General features: G+C 38.3%; 1 protein-coding gene across 1 annotated transcript in view; it reads left to right on the forward strand.

Annotated features, from left to right (window-relative positions):
- zcchc24 (zinc finger, CCHC domain containing 24) overlaps positions 1 to 20,948 on the forward strand; it is a 72,088-nt gene that overhangs the window by 17,442 nt on the left and 33,698 nt on the right. Inside the window, exon 2 of the mRNA XM_031905872.1 lies at positions 14,593 to 14,793. Coding sequence (XP_031761732.1) covers positions 14,593 to 14,793 — 201 coding nt within the window. The remainder of the gene's footprint in view (positions 1 to 14,592; positions 14,794 to 20,948) is intronic.

Here is a 20,948-nt window from a genome sequence, read left to right on the forward strand (position 1 = left end):
TACGTTTTTCTATCTAATTAGTTATTTGTTAAAATTTCCCAACTAATGTTCGGGTGCCGTATGTGCATATTTTAGCTTGACACGTTTGTTGATTGATTTATTTACTTTACTTTTTTCATTTCTAGTATTATTCAGGTTAGTTTTGGTGTTCTAGTCGGTCGGGTGCCCTAGGCGACCTGCCCAGCCACCTCGCCCCCACCGCTTTCCCCTCTCCCCCACCCACCCACCACACGTAAGCGCGCACATGTGAGGGAGGGAGGGAGCGCAGATGCCGTGCAGGGGGTGGCAACAGAGGTACCTGCCTAGCACCCCCTCACTGTTGTGCCCTAGGCAGGTGCCTCTTCTGTCTACCCCTAGGGACCCAGTGGGACACTGACTAATCAGCAATTTCAGATATGTTTATGAAAAAATAATTATTTACTTGCCTCTGACCTTGGGAACCCCCTTACTCTCATAGAAAACTGCCTTTGTGAAGGGTAAATACTTGAGAAAATATATGTTTGCCTGTATGCCTTGCGCAGGTTCCCAGTACCTACAGATTAACTGACATGTTAAGGGAGGACCTTATCATATATCACTAAACACACTTATTTATTACAGTGTACTAATTATGTCTTTTACCCGAGCAGCAAAAGAACCATATTTCATTGCTAAAATGAGCCAAAGTGTCCTTTTCAAATTCAAGATATCAACTAAGAGCCTTCTTAAAACAGAAGGTATTAACATGTCTCATACTACACATATAGCACTGCCCCAAAACCAAAAATTAGAAGGCTTAATCTTCACTAAAAGGAACAGCATCATGCGAAAACATGTTTTGTTTTGTTTTTTAAAAAACACATAATTTAATAAAGCTTCTCTAGCAGTATCCTGCATTGAAATCCATTTTTCAAAAAGAAAGATTTTTTTTATATTTAATTTTGAAATCTCACATGGGGCTAGCCATACTTTTCATTTCCCAGGTTGCCACAACCATCTGACCTGTGCTCTGATAAACTTCAGTCATTCTTAACTGCTGTGCTGCAAGTTGGAGTGATATCACCCTCCTCGCAGCAGCCGATCAGCAGAACACTGGGAAGGTAGCAAAATAGCAGCTACCTGACACCTGTATTGCTTAAAGGAGAAGGAAAGGTAAAAACTAAGGAAATCTAATTGCTGATTGGTTGCCCTGCGTAACATCACTTGAAATGCTGCACTCCATTTTTTACACAGCATGATAAATATACCCCTAAGTAAGCCTTATCAGAAAGTTCTATGTTAATACAGCCATAAGCACTTATAGAAATGTCCTCTATTAAAAGAAACACAGAATTTCTTGTCTCCTTTTTTGTAAACGTTGTTGGGTGTCTGACTTCCTCTCTCAGAAATATCCTTCACTCCTGGGGCCAGAGTTTGCGCAGCTTTCTCCTCTCTCCCCTTTCCTGCTAATAAGAATTCATAAAACTCACTCCCCCCCACACTTAGGAATGTGTAATCTGAGATACAAGGGCTAGAGCTGTAGCAGGAAGCTACTTAAAATGGCAGCTGCAATCATAAACAAACAGAGAAAGTTTTCTGCAGAATAAATATAGTGTTCTAGGTGGCACTAATGTGGCAAATCTATTGGCAGTAATATACCAAAATTACTTTCCTTCTCCTTTAAAGTGGTAGAAATCAGAATAGCACTCAATTGTAAATCCGGGTCTGGCTTGGGACACCTCCAGTTACATGGGAGTAGTAGAAACATTAGTTTATTTGAAAGCAGTTCTAATGTGTAGCACTGGCTTCTAAAAGAATCAGGCACAATGCACTGAGCTGGCTGCCTACACACCAATATTACAACAAAAAAAATACATTTGTTGGTTCAAGAATACAATTTTAAATGGTAGATTCAATTATTTGCTATGTAAACAGTGTAATTTAGAAATAAAAATTACACCATAAAATTCATGACAGAATTCCTTTAAAGGACATATAAACCCCACACACAAAAATCTAATCAGTGAACAGCCGCTTTGAAATCTTTCAATACCTGCCACACTGGTTGTCCAGAGGTTAATAGTAAGGCTGCAACATCCCCTTAATCACTTAGATTTGCTTATCCTCCTGTAACCCACTCGCCCCCTCCCTCAGGAATTTGCTTTGGCTGTTGGCTTGTGGGCATGCTCGGTTGTTCTAAGCTCAGATTACTAAACACGCCTTTCAGTCTAGCAGCCAGTAAAGAGATGGCATTGCTGGTTCCCATAGAAACTCAGCTCTAGCTGTCTGCTTCAATTTTTTTCTCCCAACCAACTGAGCTCAGCTCAAGCAAAGCAGAACTTTTATCAAAGACAGTTGTGCCTGTGTGAGCCCTGTATTCTTGATTAAATGTATGGTGAATAAGGGCCTGTGTGTGTGTATGCTGTTTGCAGATTTAAATGTAACTGATTATGTATCAGGAAAAATGGCCACTGGGTGAAAGCTGCTATTTGCTTTAGGAAAATGCGATGGTGCTGGCAAACGGAGGGGATATATGCAGTACAAATGATGGCATTTGGGTGGGGGAGACATGCCTGATATGCATTGTAGGCAAATGTAGGCTTTACATGTCCTTTAAGGCATTATAGGTGGAGACATGCAGAGATAGGCTTCCTTTAGCCAACTGGACGATAACAACAGCAAAAACACTAGATTAGATAAACTGTTGGTAATATATTTTAAAAAGACAAATAAAATGATATTTGAAATTAATGTAGGTACTAATGCACTGGGGATCACAATAAAAAATACAAAGTTCAGACAATAGGTGACCTAAAACTGGGCAGTGGATTTTCTTTAATCAAATCTCTAAACGTACCCCTGCCTGTGGTTTCATGTTGTGAGTTGTCATGGAACACTTCAGTGATGTTCTATATACTTATATTTAACAAGGGTTTACATTATTCCCTATATTAGAAAAGTACCTTTCCTGGTGTCACATAAAATTGCCCTAAAAGGGAGCCAAATGCACCATATATAACATACTCTGGAAAATAGGGACAGTTGGAAACTATGGCTGGGTAGACAGGCTGAAAATTTGCATTGTGACGTATACAACTTTGGAACAAAATTATTTGTATTCTACCCCAGATTCAAAGATACATCAGATCAAATCATACTCTGGAATTTGCTCCCACAAACTTTCTCCCAATCTGTCTGCCCTCAAGAGATCTCTAAAAACACATTTATTTAGAGAAGCTTACCCTAATCTAGTTTAACATTCTCTCAGTGTGCTGCTAAAAGCAATACCCTCTGCCACACCTCTCACAACTCTGTCATGCCCATTCCCACACCTTGTGTCTCAACCCTTTTTCCTTGTAGATTGTAAGCTCTTTTGGGCAGGGTTCTCTTCACCTCTTGTATCAGTTATTGATTGCTTTATATGTTACTCTGTATGTCCAATGTATGAAACCCACTTATTGTACAGCGCTGCGGAATATGTTGGCGCTTTATAAATAAATGTTAATAATAATAATACTCTTAGTACACTTGTATAGTTGAAAATATATAAAAAGTCATTAAAAGTAATAGTAATTTTTTCATTTGACAAAGTTTATGTAAGAAAAACAAAAATCATGGGGTTGGGGTATAGTTACTCTGTTGCATAGAACTTGGAGTTTGACATTTCCACTGTAATGCTGCTGCTATCTAATTTAATTAATACAAATTGGTCGAGTAAGATTAAATAATGTTTGCTTGCAAAATAATCTCTATTCAATTAACTTTGCCATGGAAATATTTATCGCTTAAAAATATACCTGTTTGCATCTTTTAATTCAATAAATGAACAGAATAGAGTAGGATTAATTTACTAATGTGACGGCAAGTTACAATATGCTAAAATGGCTGCAAAATTGTGCCCAATAATTAATGATTAAGTGTTGCACTGGGGTGTCCGGGGGCCACGTGGGGCTGTCCCCAAACTGCCAGCCAACACCTCCCCCCACTGTGTTCAGGTGTGGGAAAGAAGTGCCAAAGTTCCCAAAGAATATTGTATGTATTTATATTCAGGACCTTAACAGTGAGATATAGACACTAGATGGTCTCATTCTCTGTCTATTCTTTATTGTTTGTGGTTTAATAGTGAGTAAGTGCATACTTTCTAGAGAACCCTGGAATTTCTACCAACTTGGGTGCTTTGGTAGCTTCAGGGTTCCATTGGCATGTTCCTACTTTGCAAATGCTAGCCTTAACTTGTGCCTCAGCCTGCTTATTATGGCTTGTAATAGAATCGATGGGGAAGAAAAATAACTCCTCATTATAAATTGCTAGGTTTATAAACACTAAGCAAATTTGCAATGTGCAGTAATCAATAGCAACCAATCAGATGTATGCTTTCATTGTTCTACCTGCAGCTGACTGAAAAAACTTAATCACTAATTGAATGCTATGCGTTACTGCCCAGCATTTATAACCTAGCTGCATATGCATGTAGGAATATTGGTTTTAAATCACGCAGCACTGTTCATCTTTCATTCACAGTTACTAGTCCATGGCAAGCAATGACTGTAGTCACAGAAAAGTATCATTAGGAAAACACAACCTGATTCCTGGCCCCTTACGCAGCTGTCAGTTTGGGCAACTTTCCCACATCATGAAAGACTGTGAGAAAGTTACGTGTCTTACCCACCCTTAAAAGGGTCCTCCACCCAAAGACTATTTTGTGCATAATGAAAGAAAATGTAATTTTAAGCAGCTTCCCAGCATACATTTATTTAAAAAATTAAATTATGTTAAAGTTATTTGTAAATGTAATTGCTATGAAAAGCAGTATATGCCTTGCTGTTTACATTCCCTTAACTCCTGTCACTGACTTTTGTAACAATGTAGTGAAAGATCTGGAGGAGAACTGCCTACTGCTATATTGTTTCATTGTATATTGAGTCTGAACAGAAAGGGATACACAAATACAATTCCCATTTAAGCTGGCCATACACGCACCGATACTATCATACAAAACCCTGATATCACAAAGGCTGCAGATATCGGTCGTCAGTCGGCCAGGTTAAAAGATTTTGATTGGGCGCTGTTGAAGGCACCCAAGCAAAATCTACGTTTTGGGCTGAATCGGCAGGTGGAGGTAGAATCTCTACTGTTTCTACCTCCATATCTGACGATTCAGCCCTGAAAGTCAATGGAGGGTGGGAACGATCTTTCCTGCAACTAATGGTCGCATGAAAGATCACTATTGCTACGTGTATGCCCACCTTTAGACAGGACTGAAATTTCTGCAGCTGGAAAGGATTGTGTAAGTTTTTTGTACTTGCTTTGTGGGATTTTTTTGTTTCTATGTGCAGCAAATCCACCCAGAGAGGTAAACAGAGGGCCTATGCACAGAATGACCGCTCACTACATAATTAAGTTATGACTGGTCCAGTTAAAAGAAAATAAAAACCTTTTATTGTCTTCTGTTAGTATTGTCTCTAAATAACGCTGCCTCTTACTGGCTGTTTTTCTTTTCTGCTAATAACGTTAGAAGTATAATTATTCCCTTTTTAGTTGGTAAATACCAGCCAGGTGGCAATCGTAACTACAGTTTGGAAAATTGATATATAAGCACCTTCTTCAAAAGGGGCATGTTAGCAATGTTTTGGGTGAATTTTGTCACTCTTAATGGAAGTTTCAGACTTGTCAGGCTTCAAGCTGCTATAGTCAGTGTAACAGCAACGCTCTATTTGTGCAATGCATATGAGAAGACTTACATCCTTTCTGTCTATATTTACTCCTTTCAGGGAGAGGAAATATCTCAAGGATTTTCCCCACCTGTCTCAAATCTCAGTACAGTTTGACACCAGATGTTCTAAAAAGACACTAGAAAGTAACACTTCAAATCAATGCAGTGAAAACAAACAGAAGAACAGAGTGAAAACAAGAGAGTTAAAAAAAGTGTCTTAAGGGGTTATAAACCTAAACATTTGCCTAATGAAAGAATGTATTTTGAAGCAACTTTACAATACACGATAATTTAAAATGTCCAGTGGTATTAAAGTTATTTGTAAATTCAGCTGAAATTGCGATCAGTATGTGCCTGTGTATTCTGCATATCTGGTTCTGCCTCTTGACACATCTACATAGTTTGCCATTTAGGACCAACAAGCCAAGATGCAGCAGTAATATACCACACTGCTGGATCCCCACTTCTCTAGTCCCTGGCTTGGGAAGCAAAAACAAGAAGAGTGAGTGTAAGACAAACATAGGTGGAGGGTGAATTTTTTGTTTGGGGAGGCTAAAGATGGGCCATACAAAGACTGATCTAATGTGAGACTTTGTGGAAAAAATTAACCTCCCAACTACCTCTTGCGGTTCCCACTGACTTCCAGGGATACTGCGTAAAAGTGCAGATGGGAGTGCTTTTTATACCCTAAAATGCTTCGGATGTAAAAATATTCATACATGCACTTCTGTGAGGGGTTCTCCATACATTTGTATTTATGATCAGTTAGCTTTAAGGTTGAAGTTCACCTTAAAATTAACTTTTAATATAATGTAGACACTGATATTCTGAGGCAATTTGCAATTGGTCCTTCTATTTTTAATGTTTTTTTAGTTTTTTGTTCAGCAGCTCTCCATTTGGAATTTCAGCAGCTATCTGATTGCTAGGGTCTTATTTACCCTAGCAACCAGGTAGTGGTTTAAACAAGAGATGGGAATATGAATATTTAAGGGGCCTGCATGGAAAAATAAGCAATAAAAAATTACAATAATAATAAAATTGTAGCCTCGCCAAGCAATACTTTTTGGCTGCTGGGTCAGTGACCCTCATTTGAAAGCTGAAAAGAAGCAGAAGAAAAAGGCAATCTATTCAAGAACTATAAAAAAATTAATTAGGAAGACCAATTGCCCCTTTAGAACCACCCCTTTAGATGTATTTAAGTTAGTTTTATAGCAAGAAAGGCAGTGGGTACTGACACCCCAAGCACATTATATAGAGTGAGACCCAGTCTGTATTTACAAAACAAGCACATTATATGCAGTGAGAGGTAGTGGGTAGATGTGTTTTTGCAAAATGTAGCCTGGCTTGGATGGTTGTCACATGTACCACACAGCCAGTACTTGCCAGATATTCCTGCAGCTCCTTTAATGTTGATGTAGGCCTCTTGGCAGCCTCCCTGACCAGTTTTCTTCTTGTCTTTTCATCAATTTTGGAGGGATGTCCAGTTCTTGGTAATGTCACTGTTGTGCCATATTTTCTCCACTTGATGATGACTGTCTTCACTGTGTTCCATGGTATATCTAATGCCTTGGAAATTCTTTTGTACCCTTCTCCTGACTGATATCTTTTAGCAATTTATTATAGTTTTTTTGGTTTTCTTCCCTCCGCCTAAAAGATTTCAGTTTGTTTTTCAATTGAGTGGTACAGTTTATAGGTCACATTAAAGGTGGAAAAAGTTCTGAAATTATTTATCTTTGTCTCATTGTTGCACAGCACAGAAACCTGACATTTTACCAGGGGTGTGTAGACTTTTTATATCCACTGTATATATATTAAGCTTGGTAAGAGTGTATATACACTGCTCAAAAAAATAAAGGGAACACAAAAATAAGACATCCTAGATCTGAATGAATGCAATATTCTTATTAAATACTTCGTTCTTTACATAGTTGAATGTACTGACAACAAAATCACACAAAAAATATCAATGGAAATCAAATTTATCAACCCATGGAGGTCTGGATTTGGAGTCACCCTCAAAATTAAAGTGGAAAAAAACACTACAGGCTGATCCAACTTTGATGCAATGTCCTTAAAACAAGTCAAAATGAGGCTCAGTAGTGTGTGTGTCGATTCCACGTGCCTGTATGACCTCCCTACAATGCCTGGGCATGCTCCTGATGAGGTGGCGGATGGTCTCCTAAGGGATCTCCTCCCAGACCTGGACTAAAGCATCCACCAACTCCTGGACAGTCTGTGGTGCAACGTGGCGTTGGTGGATGGAGCGAGACATGATGTCCCAGATGTGCTCAATTGGATTCAGGTCTGGGGAACGTGCGGGCCAGTCCATAGCATCAATGCCTTTGTCTTGCAAGAACTGCTGACACATTCCAGCCACATGAGGTCTAGCTTTGTCTTGCATTAGGAGGAACCCAGGGCCAACCGCATCAGCATATGGTCTCACAAGGGGTCTGAGGATCTCATCTCGGTACCTAATGGCAGTCAGGCTACCTCTGGCGAGCTAATGCCACCCCACACCATTACTGACCCACTGCCAAACCGGTCATGCTGGAGGATGTTGCAGGCAGCAGAACGTTCTCCACGGCGTCTCCAGACTCTGTCACGTCTGTCACATGTGCTCAGTGTGAACCTGCTTTCATCTGTGAAGAGCACAGGGCACCAGTGGCGAATTTGACAATCTTGGTGTTCTCTGGCAAATGCCAAACGTCCTCCACGTTCTTGGGCTGTAACCACAACCCCCACCTGTGGACGTCGGGCCCTCATACCACCCTCATGGAGTCTGTTTCTGACCATTTGAGCAGACACATGCACATTTGTGGCCTGCTGGAGGTTCATTTTGCAGGGCTCTGGCAGTGCTCCTCCTGTTCCTCCTTGCACAAAGGAGGAGGTAGCAGTCCTGTTGCTGGGTTGTTGCCCTCCTACGGCCTCCTCCACGTCTTCTGATGTACTGGCCTGTCTCCTGGTAGCGCCTCCATGCTCTGGACACTACACTGACAGACACAGCAAACCTTCTAGCCACAGCTCACATTGATGTGCCATCCTGGATGAGCTGCACTACCTGAGCCATTTGTGTGGGTGCATGCCCAGGCATTGTAGGGAGGTCATACAGGCATGTGGCCACACACACTACTGAGTCTCATTTTGACTTGTTTTAAGGCTATTACATTAAAGTTGAATCAGCCTGCGTGTTTTTTTCCACTTTAATTTTTAGTGTGACTCCAAATCCAGACCTCCGTGGGTTGATAAATTTGATTTCCATTGATAATTTTTGTGATTTTGTTGTCAGCACATTCAACTATGTAAAGAAACAAGTATTTAATAAGAATATTTCATTCATTCAGATCTAGGATGTCTTATTTTTGTGTTCCCTTTATTTTTTTGAGTGTATAATGTGTACCTGGGTTCATTTGAAGGGATGGAACTTGATGGACTTTGGTCTTTTTTCAACCCAACTTTACTATGTAACTATTGGTTACTATGAACAGGATCTAATGGAACATCTAATGGTAATTATGCCCCTAAAAATCGTATCTTCATTAAAACTCAAAAAACAACTAAAATGCGCTCAGAACCAATAATCCATAGCAACCAATCAGCAGGTGGAACAGAGATTTGGATTGAAAGGATTTAGTGAAAGATAACTTGTGAAGCTATCTGTAAGGTTCTAAAGGGTAAGTTGGGGAAAATGGTACCTGGAGCTAAAAGGAAGAAAAGGCAATGTACCTAATATTTGTATAAGCCAAATATTAGAAAAACGCTGAAGGATTAAAGCTGTACTTCCAACTTGTGGTAACAGTTGGGGGAATACTCTTTTCTGTTTTTTCTGCATCATTGAACAATGTGGTTACAGCCGAAGACCGTGGAGGACGTTTGGCATTTGCCAGAGAACACCAAGACTGTCAAATTCGCCACTGGTGCACTGTGCTCTTCACAGATGAAAGCAGGTTCACACTGAGCACATGTGACAGATGTGACAGAGTCTGGAGACGCCGTGGAGAACGTTCTGCTGCCTGCAACATCCTCCAGCATGACCGGTTTGGCAGTGGGTCAGTAATGGTGTGGGGTGGCATTTCTTTCGGGGGGGCCACACAGCCCTCCATGTGCTCGCCAGAGGTAGCCTGACTGCCATTAGGTACCAAGATGAGATCCTCAGACCCCTTGTGAGACCATATGCTGATGCGGTTAGCCCTGGGTTCCTCCTAATGGGATGGGGTGGAAGAACCTGCAGTAGAGAAATCCTTGGACCTGGGTTAATTGTGGATTAATAGCCAGTACCTGTTGAGCAGGTTTCACATAGGCGAAAATGTTGAAAGTGTGTCTTTTTTCAACATCATTTACTATGATACTTCCTAGTTAAAGGGAGAGCTTCACCTGAAAATGAAACTTTAGAATGCTTGCTAAGTCATTTTGCATTTTTCATTTTGTTCTTTTCCTTTACATGTATGTAATTATTACTCATCTCTGGATGTTAGGGTCTGGGTTTATAGCAAATAAACAGTGGTTGGCATAACAGAATAGGATATGGATAAAAGATGGGGAAAAAAGAAGAGAAGCTATATATATGATATACCTATAATTCTAACCTGTTATAAAAGTACTTGGGAGTTCGGATCCTATATTAAAGTTACTATTACTTCATTTCTTTTAAGTAAAACTATAACCTAGTCTGGATCATTATTTCTGAACACTGTAAGGTAGTTGCAGACTTTTCAAAGAGGTGAATTGACTCTATTGATTTGCTATGTCATAGCTTTAAAAATGTTTCCTTGAGTTTATAGATGGAGCACACACTAGTCTGCCTGTCTGTGCAGCCCCTGAATGGGGATCTGGTATTTCAGTATGTACTTTAAATAGACCCACGTAAGCTTGGTATCCCAGTATCTTGCTATTTCAAGATGGACCAAACCCTGAGCATGAATGCAAAGAGGGGTTAGATATGGAGAGAGTTATTTCAAGGTTCTCACAAAGCTGAGGCAGTGCACTTTTTAACCTCTTAAGTTCTAATGAAACCTCTTTTTTAACAAATGGAATTTATATATTGGCCAGTAACTTATTAAGTATAGGCGCTACAAATTAGTTTGAGCCTATTGGGCTACTGATACACAAAGCTTTAATCATTTATGATAAGGACAGTGGTCTCTCTAAAATGTGGCATGTACAGTACACAAATTTGGCCACATGTCATTTGGTAAGATACTCCTATTGTAGTCATAATTTGTGTTACCTAAAAAAAAATAGCAAAATAATATTAGTTACTACTGTAGTATTTTACTACACTAAAGGCATTCCCCCCTGACCTCAGTCACCCCATACTGTAATGTGACAAGCAGGGGGGCGTGGGCTTGATTGCTAAGAAACACATGGACGCCTGGCGGGGCGCAGGAGTAGCAAAGCATCGCATTGCCAGTGAAGTAGCTTCATCCAAACTAGAGGTATTCAGAAAAGGCATGTGCTTGACTCCCCCCTCTATTGCGCCCTAGGCATATGTCTGTTCTGTCTACCCCTAGTTCCGGCCCTGACTGTTTTTAAAGGGGCACCACCTCCTTGCTTAACATGAATCCAATGAATAAGGCCTCTGATGGACATGCTTTTTGCCTATTGTTTTAATTATTTTTTGAGCTAAACAGGGAGATGGACATTACTCTATTTTTGGTTCTTGTGAGGTAGATAATTTGATTGCAAATATACAACCTCCTCCATTCATTCTTAGTTATGACTGTTTTGTATGCAGGAGTCTATTCTGCAGAGGGATTATCTGTACACTTGTAATCTAATTATCTACCTTGTAAGGAGAAAACATGAAGCAGATTCAATTTAAAGGAGAAGGAAAGTCATTTTGGTAAATTACTGCCAATAGATTAAGCACATTAGTGCCACCTAGAACACTATATTTATTCTGCAGAAAGCTTTACCATTCCTGTGTAAACAGCCCTAGAAGCTCCCTCCCTTTGTCTAAGATAGCAGCTGCCATTTTAGCTTGGTGTGGTAGCTTTGGGCTGAAGCTCTAGGTGCTGGTAGCATAGATCACACATTCTGATTCTTTTGAATTCTTATGGGAGGAGGGAGCAGGAGAAGGGAGAGAGGAGAGAGCTGGGTAGAATCAACTAGAGAATGAAGGATTTTTGTAAGGGAGGAAGTCTGATACAGAAGAACATGTGTATTATTATTATTATTATTAACATTTATTTATAAAGCGCCAACATATTCCGCAGTGCTGTACACAAAAAAAGACAATAAATCCTGTGTTTCTTTTGATAGAGAAGTGCAGTGTTTCTGTGAGTGCTTATGGCTGTATTTACATAGACCTTTCTGATAAAGCTTACTTAGTTTTTACCTTTGGGGGCAGCCATTCATGCTGGAAAAAATGCACAGGTTATATAGCAGATTACAGATATCCATTGTATTCTTATTCTGTTAGTTGCTATGTAACCTGTGCCTTTTCTCCTTTTAAATGGCTGCCCCCATGACTACACACCAGGGTTTTTATATAAACTATAGTCGTGTTTCTGCAGCAAACACACAACTTTTGCCAGTGCAGCAGTACATTATAGTTTAATTTCTTTAATATAGTTAATTTTTTTTGGTGTTACTGTTCCTTTAAGGTACAGCTTATGATCTAGAAAGACTATCTAATTCATTATGATTTAATGGAAAGTAGGAATCAAAATATACTGTCTGCCGAAGCCTTGGTTTGTGGCATTTGCTTTTTTTTATGGAGAGCTGGGGAAATATGCAAGCAGGAGATATGTTTAATGTGCATGCCAGTTCCTCAGTGTTCCTGGACCTGAGGGGGAGCAAGTACAGTATGCACAAGCAACTGGCATTGGGGGAGTTGTGGGGAGGAAAGGAGCAACTACACATGCATAGGAGCGCGGTGGGGTGGGGGGGGGGTGCATAAGGTGGCTGGCCTATGGAGGGGAGGTATGAATTGTGAATCTGAGGCTGGTCTGCCTATCTTTTTGTGTGGTCACATATACCTTACAGTAGATGATTACAATGGCCTGAAAGCAAATACAAACTACAGCAAATTAGCAATTAATGTCACAGATAGATAAATTGCATTTACTACACTCAGACCACTACAGGGTGGATAATATTTTGTTGCACTTTGTATTTTAGTGTAATGAAATCATTTTGCAATGTCCTGCCAGTAGTGTTGTCAGCTTTTGCTAAATGTTATGCCTCCCAGTTGCATCCTTTGCCAAATAAAGGATGGGTTCATCAAACTTTTCTAAATATTTTCCGAAATAAAAAATCTGCTTTGGTTTTATGCATATTTTAAGCCACACTGAATTCAAAGAATTATTTCATTAAAACAAATAATTTGTGAGAAATTGATATGATAATGAGAATATCATATGTAATTAATTATTTTGAGCTAATTGGTATTGAAGCTATTACCTACTTCCTATTTATCACGTCAAACAACAACATTATTATTACTTTTTTCACCTTCTTCCACTTCTTCTGCATTTGTTTTGGAGGGTTATATACAATGCATTCTCTCTTCCTCATAATAGCAGATGAGCTGACTTTGTGGCTTGTTTAATAAATGCATCTTTTATAGTTAAAGTGGGCTCTCTGTGGGAAACTGAAAGAAACAGTGAATCTGCTGCAAATAGGCCCTTATTCAAACGCTTGCTGATGTTGCGATTCATTATTGCTAATGGGTTTAACAATGAGCATATATTTACTATCAAGGTAAGGGAAATAAAGTACTGTATACCAAAACAAATAAGAGATGAGAGGTGTTTGGTTTATGATGATAAAAATGACTGGCCACTTTTGAAATGTAGTTAGTAAGCACGGTCAATATTTTTAAACTAGCTCAAAATATTGTAACACTTGTTTGGCTTAGATATGGCAAAACCCAGGCTAGTGATAGGTATAGAGCATGTGTTACATGCACAGGAGTGGGCTTCCGCTATATGGGAGGTATTAATGGAGCTGAGGGTGTAGTTGAACTACAACTATATAGAGCTTGTGTGGTGCAGATAGAATAATGGACGCCAGAAAGGTTCTTGCTGATGAACTATAGTACAAGTTTATTGGACAAGGCACAACTTAATAGTGCAGCAGGGATTATACTCACAGACACAGCAGTATAGGATTATGTCAATGGATTATAGCAGATGTAACACTTTAGGCACAGAATATCCCACTTGGAGGATGCACAGAGGATTAGCTGATACCTGAGATATAGACCTTTCAGAAGGGAGTGTTCCGGCCGACTGTGGTCCAGGGGAGAGCTTCTAACACTGGTACCTGGCGTCTAATAAAACCGGTCTCTAAAGAACGACTACAGAGCCGGGGTAGGCTAAACCCTTTTTCAACTCCTGGTTGGGGCTATTAACTGCCCTTGCTAAATAAGCTGACTGTTCTCACCACTTCTAGAGGGTGCTATTAAATAAACTAACTGTGCTGGCTTGTTCTCATTCACGGGGCCCTGTCCCCGACTTTAGAAATGGCTGTTTCTCTTTACTGGGGCCTAATGCCTCAGGCTCAATGATGTGAAGCCTTGAGACAACAGCAGCCAGAGAGGAAGACACTTCCTTGTGCAAGACACTATATAGTCTGCCAAGGGGAGTGGTCAACCTGAGCTAAACCTATAGGGAGTAGCCTAAGAACTGTAATCTGAGTGTAGAGGGCTCTGCCCTATAACAACACAGATAAGATAAGGGTAGGGGATAACACCATAGGGAGCTTAACCCTATGGGTTCCTACATATTATTCCCCTTTCCCTATCTATATCCTTTCACCATGGCTGCCCAAGACAAATGAAGTAGTTTCCATAGAAGAATATGCTTTACTCTAGTCTGTCTTAATTATATGTGTTTTGTATGTGGTCTGTATATGTGAAGTGCCATTGTGTTTTCCAATTCATTTTTTAAATTGTAAACCATTTTAACTTTCTCTTACAGGCATTAGGTAACAGCCTTTATAAGGGTGCATCTCCATATGGGTCTCTAAACAATATTGTGGATGGGCTAAGCTCGCTCACAGAACATTTCTCAGAAATCTCACTATCCTCCGAGAATAGAAAACCCAGCAAAAGGCCCCCTCCAAATTATCTATGTCACCTCTGCTTTAACAAAGGTCATTATATCAAGGACTGTCCTCAGGTAAGATATCTTTCATTTTTTCAAAGACATTTGTCTCAATGTTGCCTAGAGAATAAACATGTATTATATGCTTTGTCATCTTAAAGCCACATATCACAGGTATTATTACATAAAGGGTGTCATTATTGTTTGCTATTTACCTCTCACCCAATTTAACGGCCCTTTCTGTTCTGCCAGTGAATTCTATGTACTGTAACTACTAGTGGGATGTTGCATTTATAGTAATTTGCCTTTTAATCTGCTAATGCCTGGGCAGCTATGTTATTTAATAATCAACCAAACACTTGAATGAATGTGGGGGCCTGTCTGCTTCTAATCAAAATCACATGAACCAACTCATGACTGGTTTTGTGTAAAATGTACTAAAATGTAGTCCTGTGTGTGGCAATCAATACTTTGGCCTGTGTGTATAACCTTATATTTATCTACACTTTTAGGGGCACATTTAGTGAGCAATTTTGAAAAAAGTATTTTTTTTTTTTTACTTCTAGATATTTTTGAGATTTAAATGGGTTTTTGCCAGTACTCATTTTTTCCAATATTGTTTCTCAAAATTTGGGGTTTTTTGAAAATAACTCCAACCATAATTCGTGGTTTATTAATGTTTAGTTAACTTTTTTGTTAGCAGGTTTTATCTGCCGAGTACTATTGAGTCCTATGGAGGCTTAGACTAGTAGAGGAATAGAATAGTCCTGTCCTTGACACATTTTCGAGGGGAAGTTAATGCCATAATTTTTTTCAATTTCACCCAGTTTCAAATGAAACTTAAACAAATAATTGTTTTCCAAGATTGATTGCCAATGCTCCTAAAATGGCTGAAGGAGCAATACCTTTTTTTTTTTTGAGTTTTAACGATTCTTTTTGCTCGAAAAACTTGTGATTTTCGAACATAAACTCGACAATCGAAGTTTATTAAATCAGCACCTAAATCTGCAATATTATCTGATTCTTTTTGCCTAGACAGTCTTCTAGATAAAGACTAATGCAAATCGTTTCTTTTTGAAGATCTGATTAAAAAATACCATCTTTACCAGAGAATCATCATTATTTTGTCATACGTCCAAAAGTGTATAATACGTAATTAATCAATTCTGTTTAAATATTGTGACACGCACTATTACTAAGATATACTGTATAAGATATAGTTATGCAGGTAACTAAGTCACAATTTGCATCCAGATTATAGGGCTGCCAACATTTGTACATTGCTGCCTTTCTGCAACGGTCACAGTATGTAATAAAGGAGGAAAGAGAATAAGTTTACCACTGAGAAGAAAGCTGTTCTGTGTTTTATAATAGTTTGTTACTATAATTTTATATATCTTTAAGAGTGAGTTACTAGGTTTTTTTACAGAGTGGGTACCTATTAATACTTTCCCTCTTGACATTTTATTTTATTTGTTAAATATTTAACACTGACATGCCTTGTTTGTGATTAAAAACATATGACAGTGAATAAAAGTGTAAATTATACCCAGCCACTTAAAAGCAGTGGTGATCATGGTTAGAGCTCAATAAGTGCAATATTGTTTTGTATAATAATGCTATTTACCATATGGTATACCCAGTATATATTTGGGAATTGGAAAAATCAGACGAAAAACTGCATAGTCCATACCTGTACAGGAATGAAATTAAAGTTTGTTAATTCTACATTTTTATTTAAAGGTCTATATGCCTCCAAACAGTGTACAGGTACAGGATCTATTATCCAGAATGCTTGAGACCTGGTTTCCAGATAAGGGATCTTTCCATAATTTAGATCTCTGCTGAAAATTTTATTTAATAATCTCAATAGGGATGTCTAGCCACCAATATGGTTTTATGCAGATTATTTACATATTATTACAGATTATTTTATTATTATTACAGAAAAAAATAAAATAATTAAAACAAATTATAATGATTTTCATATAATGGAGTCTTTGAGAGATCGCCTACCCTTAATTCTGAGCTCTCTGGCTACTTGGTTCTGGATAAGGGATATCATGCCTGTATACCCATTAAAAAAATCAATGTCTGTATTGGGTATTTGTCATTTGTATTTGTGCATATCACCATAAAAATTTCAGTCATATATGGTGATCTGAAAATGATACTGAAACTTTTTCTTATTTTACTAAGAAAAAGGCAGGGGAGGGGGTTAAGTGCCTCACTTTCAAGATACAGCAAATAAAATCCATATGTCTCCTACATCTCTCTACCCCCTCTTGCCTCCTCAAAATAATAGCCAGACCCCCCTCCTCTCTATCAGCTGGATTGGGTTACCTCGAGTGAAATCAAGAGGAATTCCTAGAACAGCTGTAACCTAACCCTCCCATATGTAAATATCCATAAAGAAAAAAAGTCTAACATTTTCGGAGAGTTTCTATAGCAGCAAGTATAGGTAGGGTGGCCAGATACAGAGTTTTAGTTTGGTGGAGTTACTTTCAAACCATTGCGTTCTCTAATATTACCTATGGGTTATCTGAAACAGTATTATAATGGCGTGTAAGAATTTGTCTGTGCTATAGACTTCATAACTGCTATTATAGTAACCAACTTGGGTTTTGAACTGATTCAAAATTAATCAGTGTAACGTATTACCCTTATATTATACAGGTATGGGATCCGTTATCTGGAAACCTGTTATTCAGAAAACTTCAACTTACAGGAAGGCCATCTACTATATATATATATATATATATATATATATATATATATATATATATATATATTGCAAAAATTGGTTTTTCACAAATAATCCCTAAGATGCTGAGAAAAATATACATCCAAAATACATTATCTGATTATTCATGGTATGATTGACACATGTTCTAATACATATATAGTATTTATATGTTGAGTCGTATCTATAAGAGTTACATTTACCAACTTATGTGGATAGGTTCTAGAGACATTTAAAATAGTATATCTGTAGTAATAAGTAAAATCAATCTCTAGTCATCCAACTGGCTTTCTCAATTCTTGAATTCTTGAAGTTTATGACTCCAAAGCATTGGGTGAGTGCACATAAAAGCTTGTTCTGTATATGCATATATGTCTAATTGTGTGAATTTGTCAGAATGTTTATATACATTCTGATGGAACATAGATGTAAATAATCATACTGTGGTCCAGATGGGGTAAAACAGTTTTTTTAAAAATATGCCCCAAAACTGTAGAGCCTGTTAAATATATAAACTTGCCATTAGTTCCTGCAAAGTTAAGGTGCAAAACATATGCTCAGTTATTCTTATTGATGTATTACTGCTTAAGAATGACATTAGGAATGACTCTGAGGAGACTCTGAGGAATCTCTGAGGAGAATGTACATTCAGTACATAAGAATTTATTATACTGGCATTTCGGGTTACAGGAAAGCAGTGACCCTTTTCAGAGGGGACTCTTTGTGTGGACTTACTTTGACCTCTGCATAATTTTTTCTATGATCAGATTCAGAGTTTAATAAATCTTTTTATGAGTCCCTAACACTGTAGTATCTGGTGTGTGGAGCTGTAGTCCTACAACAGCTTATTGTCCCTATGTGTGACTGATTAGCCCTGCTGTTTGCTAAGGAATGTGAGCCACAAAGAAGCTTCTTCTTTGACAGGACTGCACTTCTTCTCAGCCCTGAATTGCTTTCTTCTTATAATACAGAAGCTGTTTGTGTGCACAGTCCATGTCATAACAAGTCTCCTGGTGCTGGAAGACCCAATTTTCACAAAGTTGCCCCTTGAGAAGAAAATCCCATAAAGCAGTTTTAGTAATGGCTTGTTTCTACCTTATTTATTAGAAAATAAGTCAAGGGGAAAAGAATGGCAAGGATTTGAGTAACCAAGTTTTTATACAGAATGTTTGGTAGGAAACAGAAAAAGCTTATTGGTAAGAAATATAAACACGAAACAAAAACAGAAACTGTAATAGGAGAATTCTTATATTTAAAACCATGTTGAGCACTAAAGTGGGTCTGTCCAAATATTAGGTTGCAAAGGGTGCTTGAGTCAAAAACATCTATAAACTTCTGCTCTTAGTAGAAACGATATATATAGTGGTAGACATGAATAATAACACTCAAACATTAATACAGTTTTAAATTAATTTCTGTGCACCAGAGTTAGAGCAGATCTTGATGAAAGGGACACTGGTGATATGTAGTTGTAGTCAGTCACACAATACAGCACTGCTTCTCTTTGGGATACAAGAATTGTCCCATCATATGGCTGTTTGTAGATAAAACACACTTGGTGGGCTTTTGTGCTGTATATGACAGAATAAATCATTGTGTTTCTTTTAGTGTCACTCTTCACTGTATTCACATGTTTATATCTGGGGCGCACTGGGCCTCCTTAGAAATTATTGTTTTGCCTGACGTCAGGCAAAACAACAGAATGTCATGCAGTATATTTCTATATTACTTTGATTTACTGTAAGCTTGTTGTTGGCTCTGTGTAAATTACACATATTTAGATCTTGATGTGTCTGTACTTAAACTGCTATTTCCTTATTTACTTTTTATTGCCTTTTTAAATGCATGTTAGTGAGAACTGTATTATGGTTTGTTTTCTACCAACAGCACATGTTGTAATGTGTTCAAAGAATACTGTCATAGGGAAACATGTTTTTTTCAAAACACATCAGTTAATAAAGCTTCTCCAGCAGAATCCTGCATTGAAATCCATTTTTTAACAGCACAAACAGGTTTTTTTAATATTTAATATTGAAATTTCACATTGGACTAGCCATTTTCTTGACTTCCCAGGGTTCCACAGCCGTGTGACTGCTCTGATAAACTTCAGTCACACTATACTGCTGCACTGCCAGCTGGAATGATATCACCCCCTTCCCCCCTCCAGCAGCTGATAAGCAGAACAATGGTAAGGTAGCATATGAGAATAGCGCTCAATAGTAAGAAAGCCAAGTCCAGCTTGGGACTCCTCCAGTTACATGGGAGTAGGAGAAACAACTTATCTGAAAGCAGTTCTAATTTGTATCACTGGCTTCTTCTGTAAGTTTAGAATCAGGCACAGGCTGCCTACACACCAATAATACAACTTAAAAAAAATACATATATTGGTTTAAAGTAAATTATTTGCTATGTAAACAGTGTAATTTAGAAATAAAAAGTATACCATTAAAATCATGACAGAATTCCTTAAATGAAAGTCAGTATATTATTAAGCACCTACACAGATTATAAATGGATAATTAGATAGCATATAGTGTATTATAGATAACTGAACTGAATTAGCCTGTTATGCTAAATGACATCACATTATAAAACTTTTTTGTTAATTAAGCATATGTTTATAACAGTAAGGATGAACATGCCAGTCACTGCCTATGCATGTTGTCTCTGTACAAACATTTAAATTCATACTTGCATACATTATTAGACTAGTGTCACAGGTTTATCCACAGGCTAAGAATCCGCCCCTACGCTTGAAAAATCTGATTGTTGCTCATTGCTTCAGCTTGGGTGCAGCCACACTAAGCAGAATTTGGCACAAAACTGCGTACGCAAGCAGTTTTGTGCCAAATCCTGCTTAGTTGTGGCTGCTCTCAGCTGCAAATCTTTTACAAATCTAAGGGGCAGATTTACTAATCCTCGAATGGTCCGTAGGGCGTCCGAATGCGTTTCTTTCGTAATGATCAGTATTTTTGCGACCTTTTTGTATATCTTCCGCAACTTTTTCGCCGCCGTCGCGAAAAAAATCGGATTGGTTTTTCCGCCATTTACAATCGCTCAATACGAAAAAAACGCGACGGCAACGAAATAGTCACGCAAAATACGATACAGTCGCGACAAATACTAAAAAGTCGCAACGGCGACGAAAAGACAGCAAAATTTTCGTTTCCAATCCGAATTTTTGCCATTCGGATTCGTGGATTAGTAAATCTCCCCCTTAATTTTATGTAGAGTTGGAGGAAGATGTGCCTTCCATTTTGTCTTTGGGATTGCCAGACTTTGGTTCTGTTAAGAAGTTTACCCAGTAAAATAGTTACGCTTGTCAATAGGTTTGAATAAGACTGCTAAGTAGCCTTGATATTTGAGTCAAAGGGGTTGAATTATTGGACAAAACTAGAACATGGTGGGAGAGGGTACTTGGTTGCTGCATACACTACTGCTTTTGAAATGAAATCACATTCTTAATGCGTGAAATATATTGCATGTA

This window comes from Xenopus tropicalis, chromosome 7 (assembly GCF_000004195.4).
Source record: "Xenopus tropicalis strain Nigerian chromosome 7, UCB_Xtro_10.0, whole genome shotgun sequence".
Classification (NCBI taxonomy): domain Eukaryota; kingdom Metazoa; phylum Chordata; class Amphibia; order Anura; family Pipidae; genus Xenopus; species Xenopus tropicalis.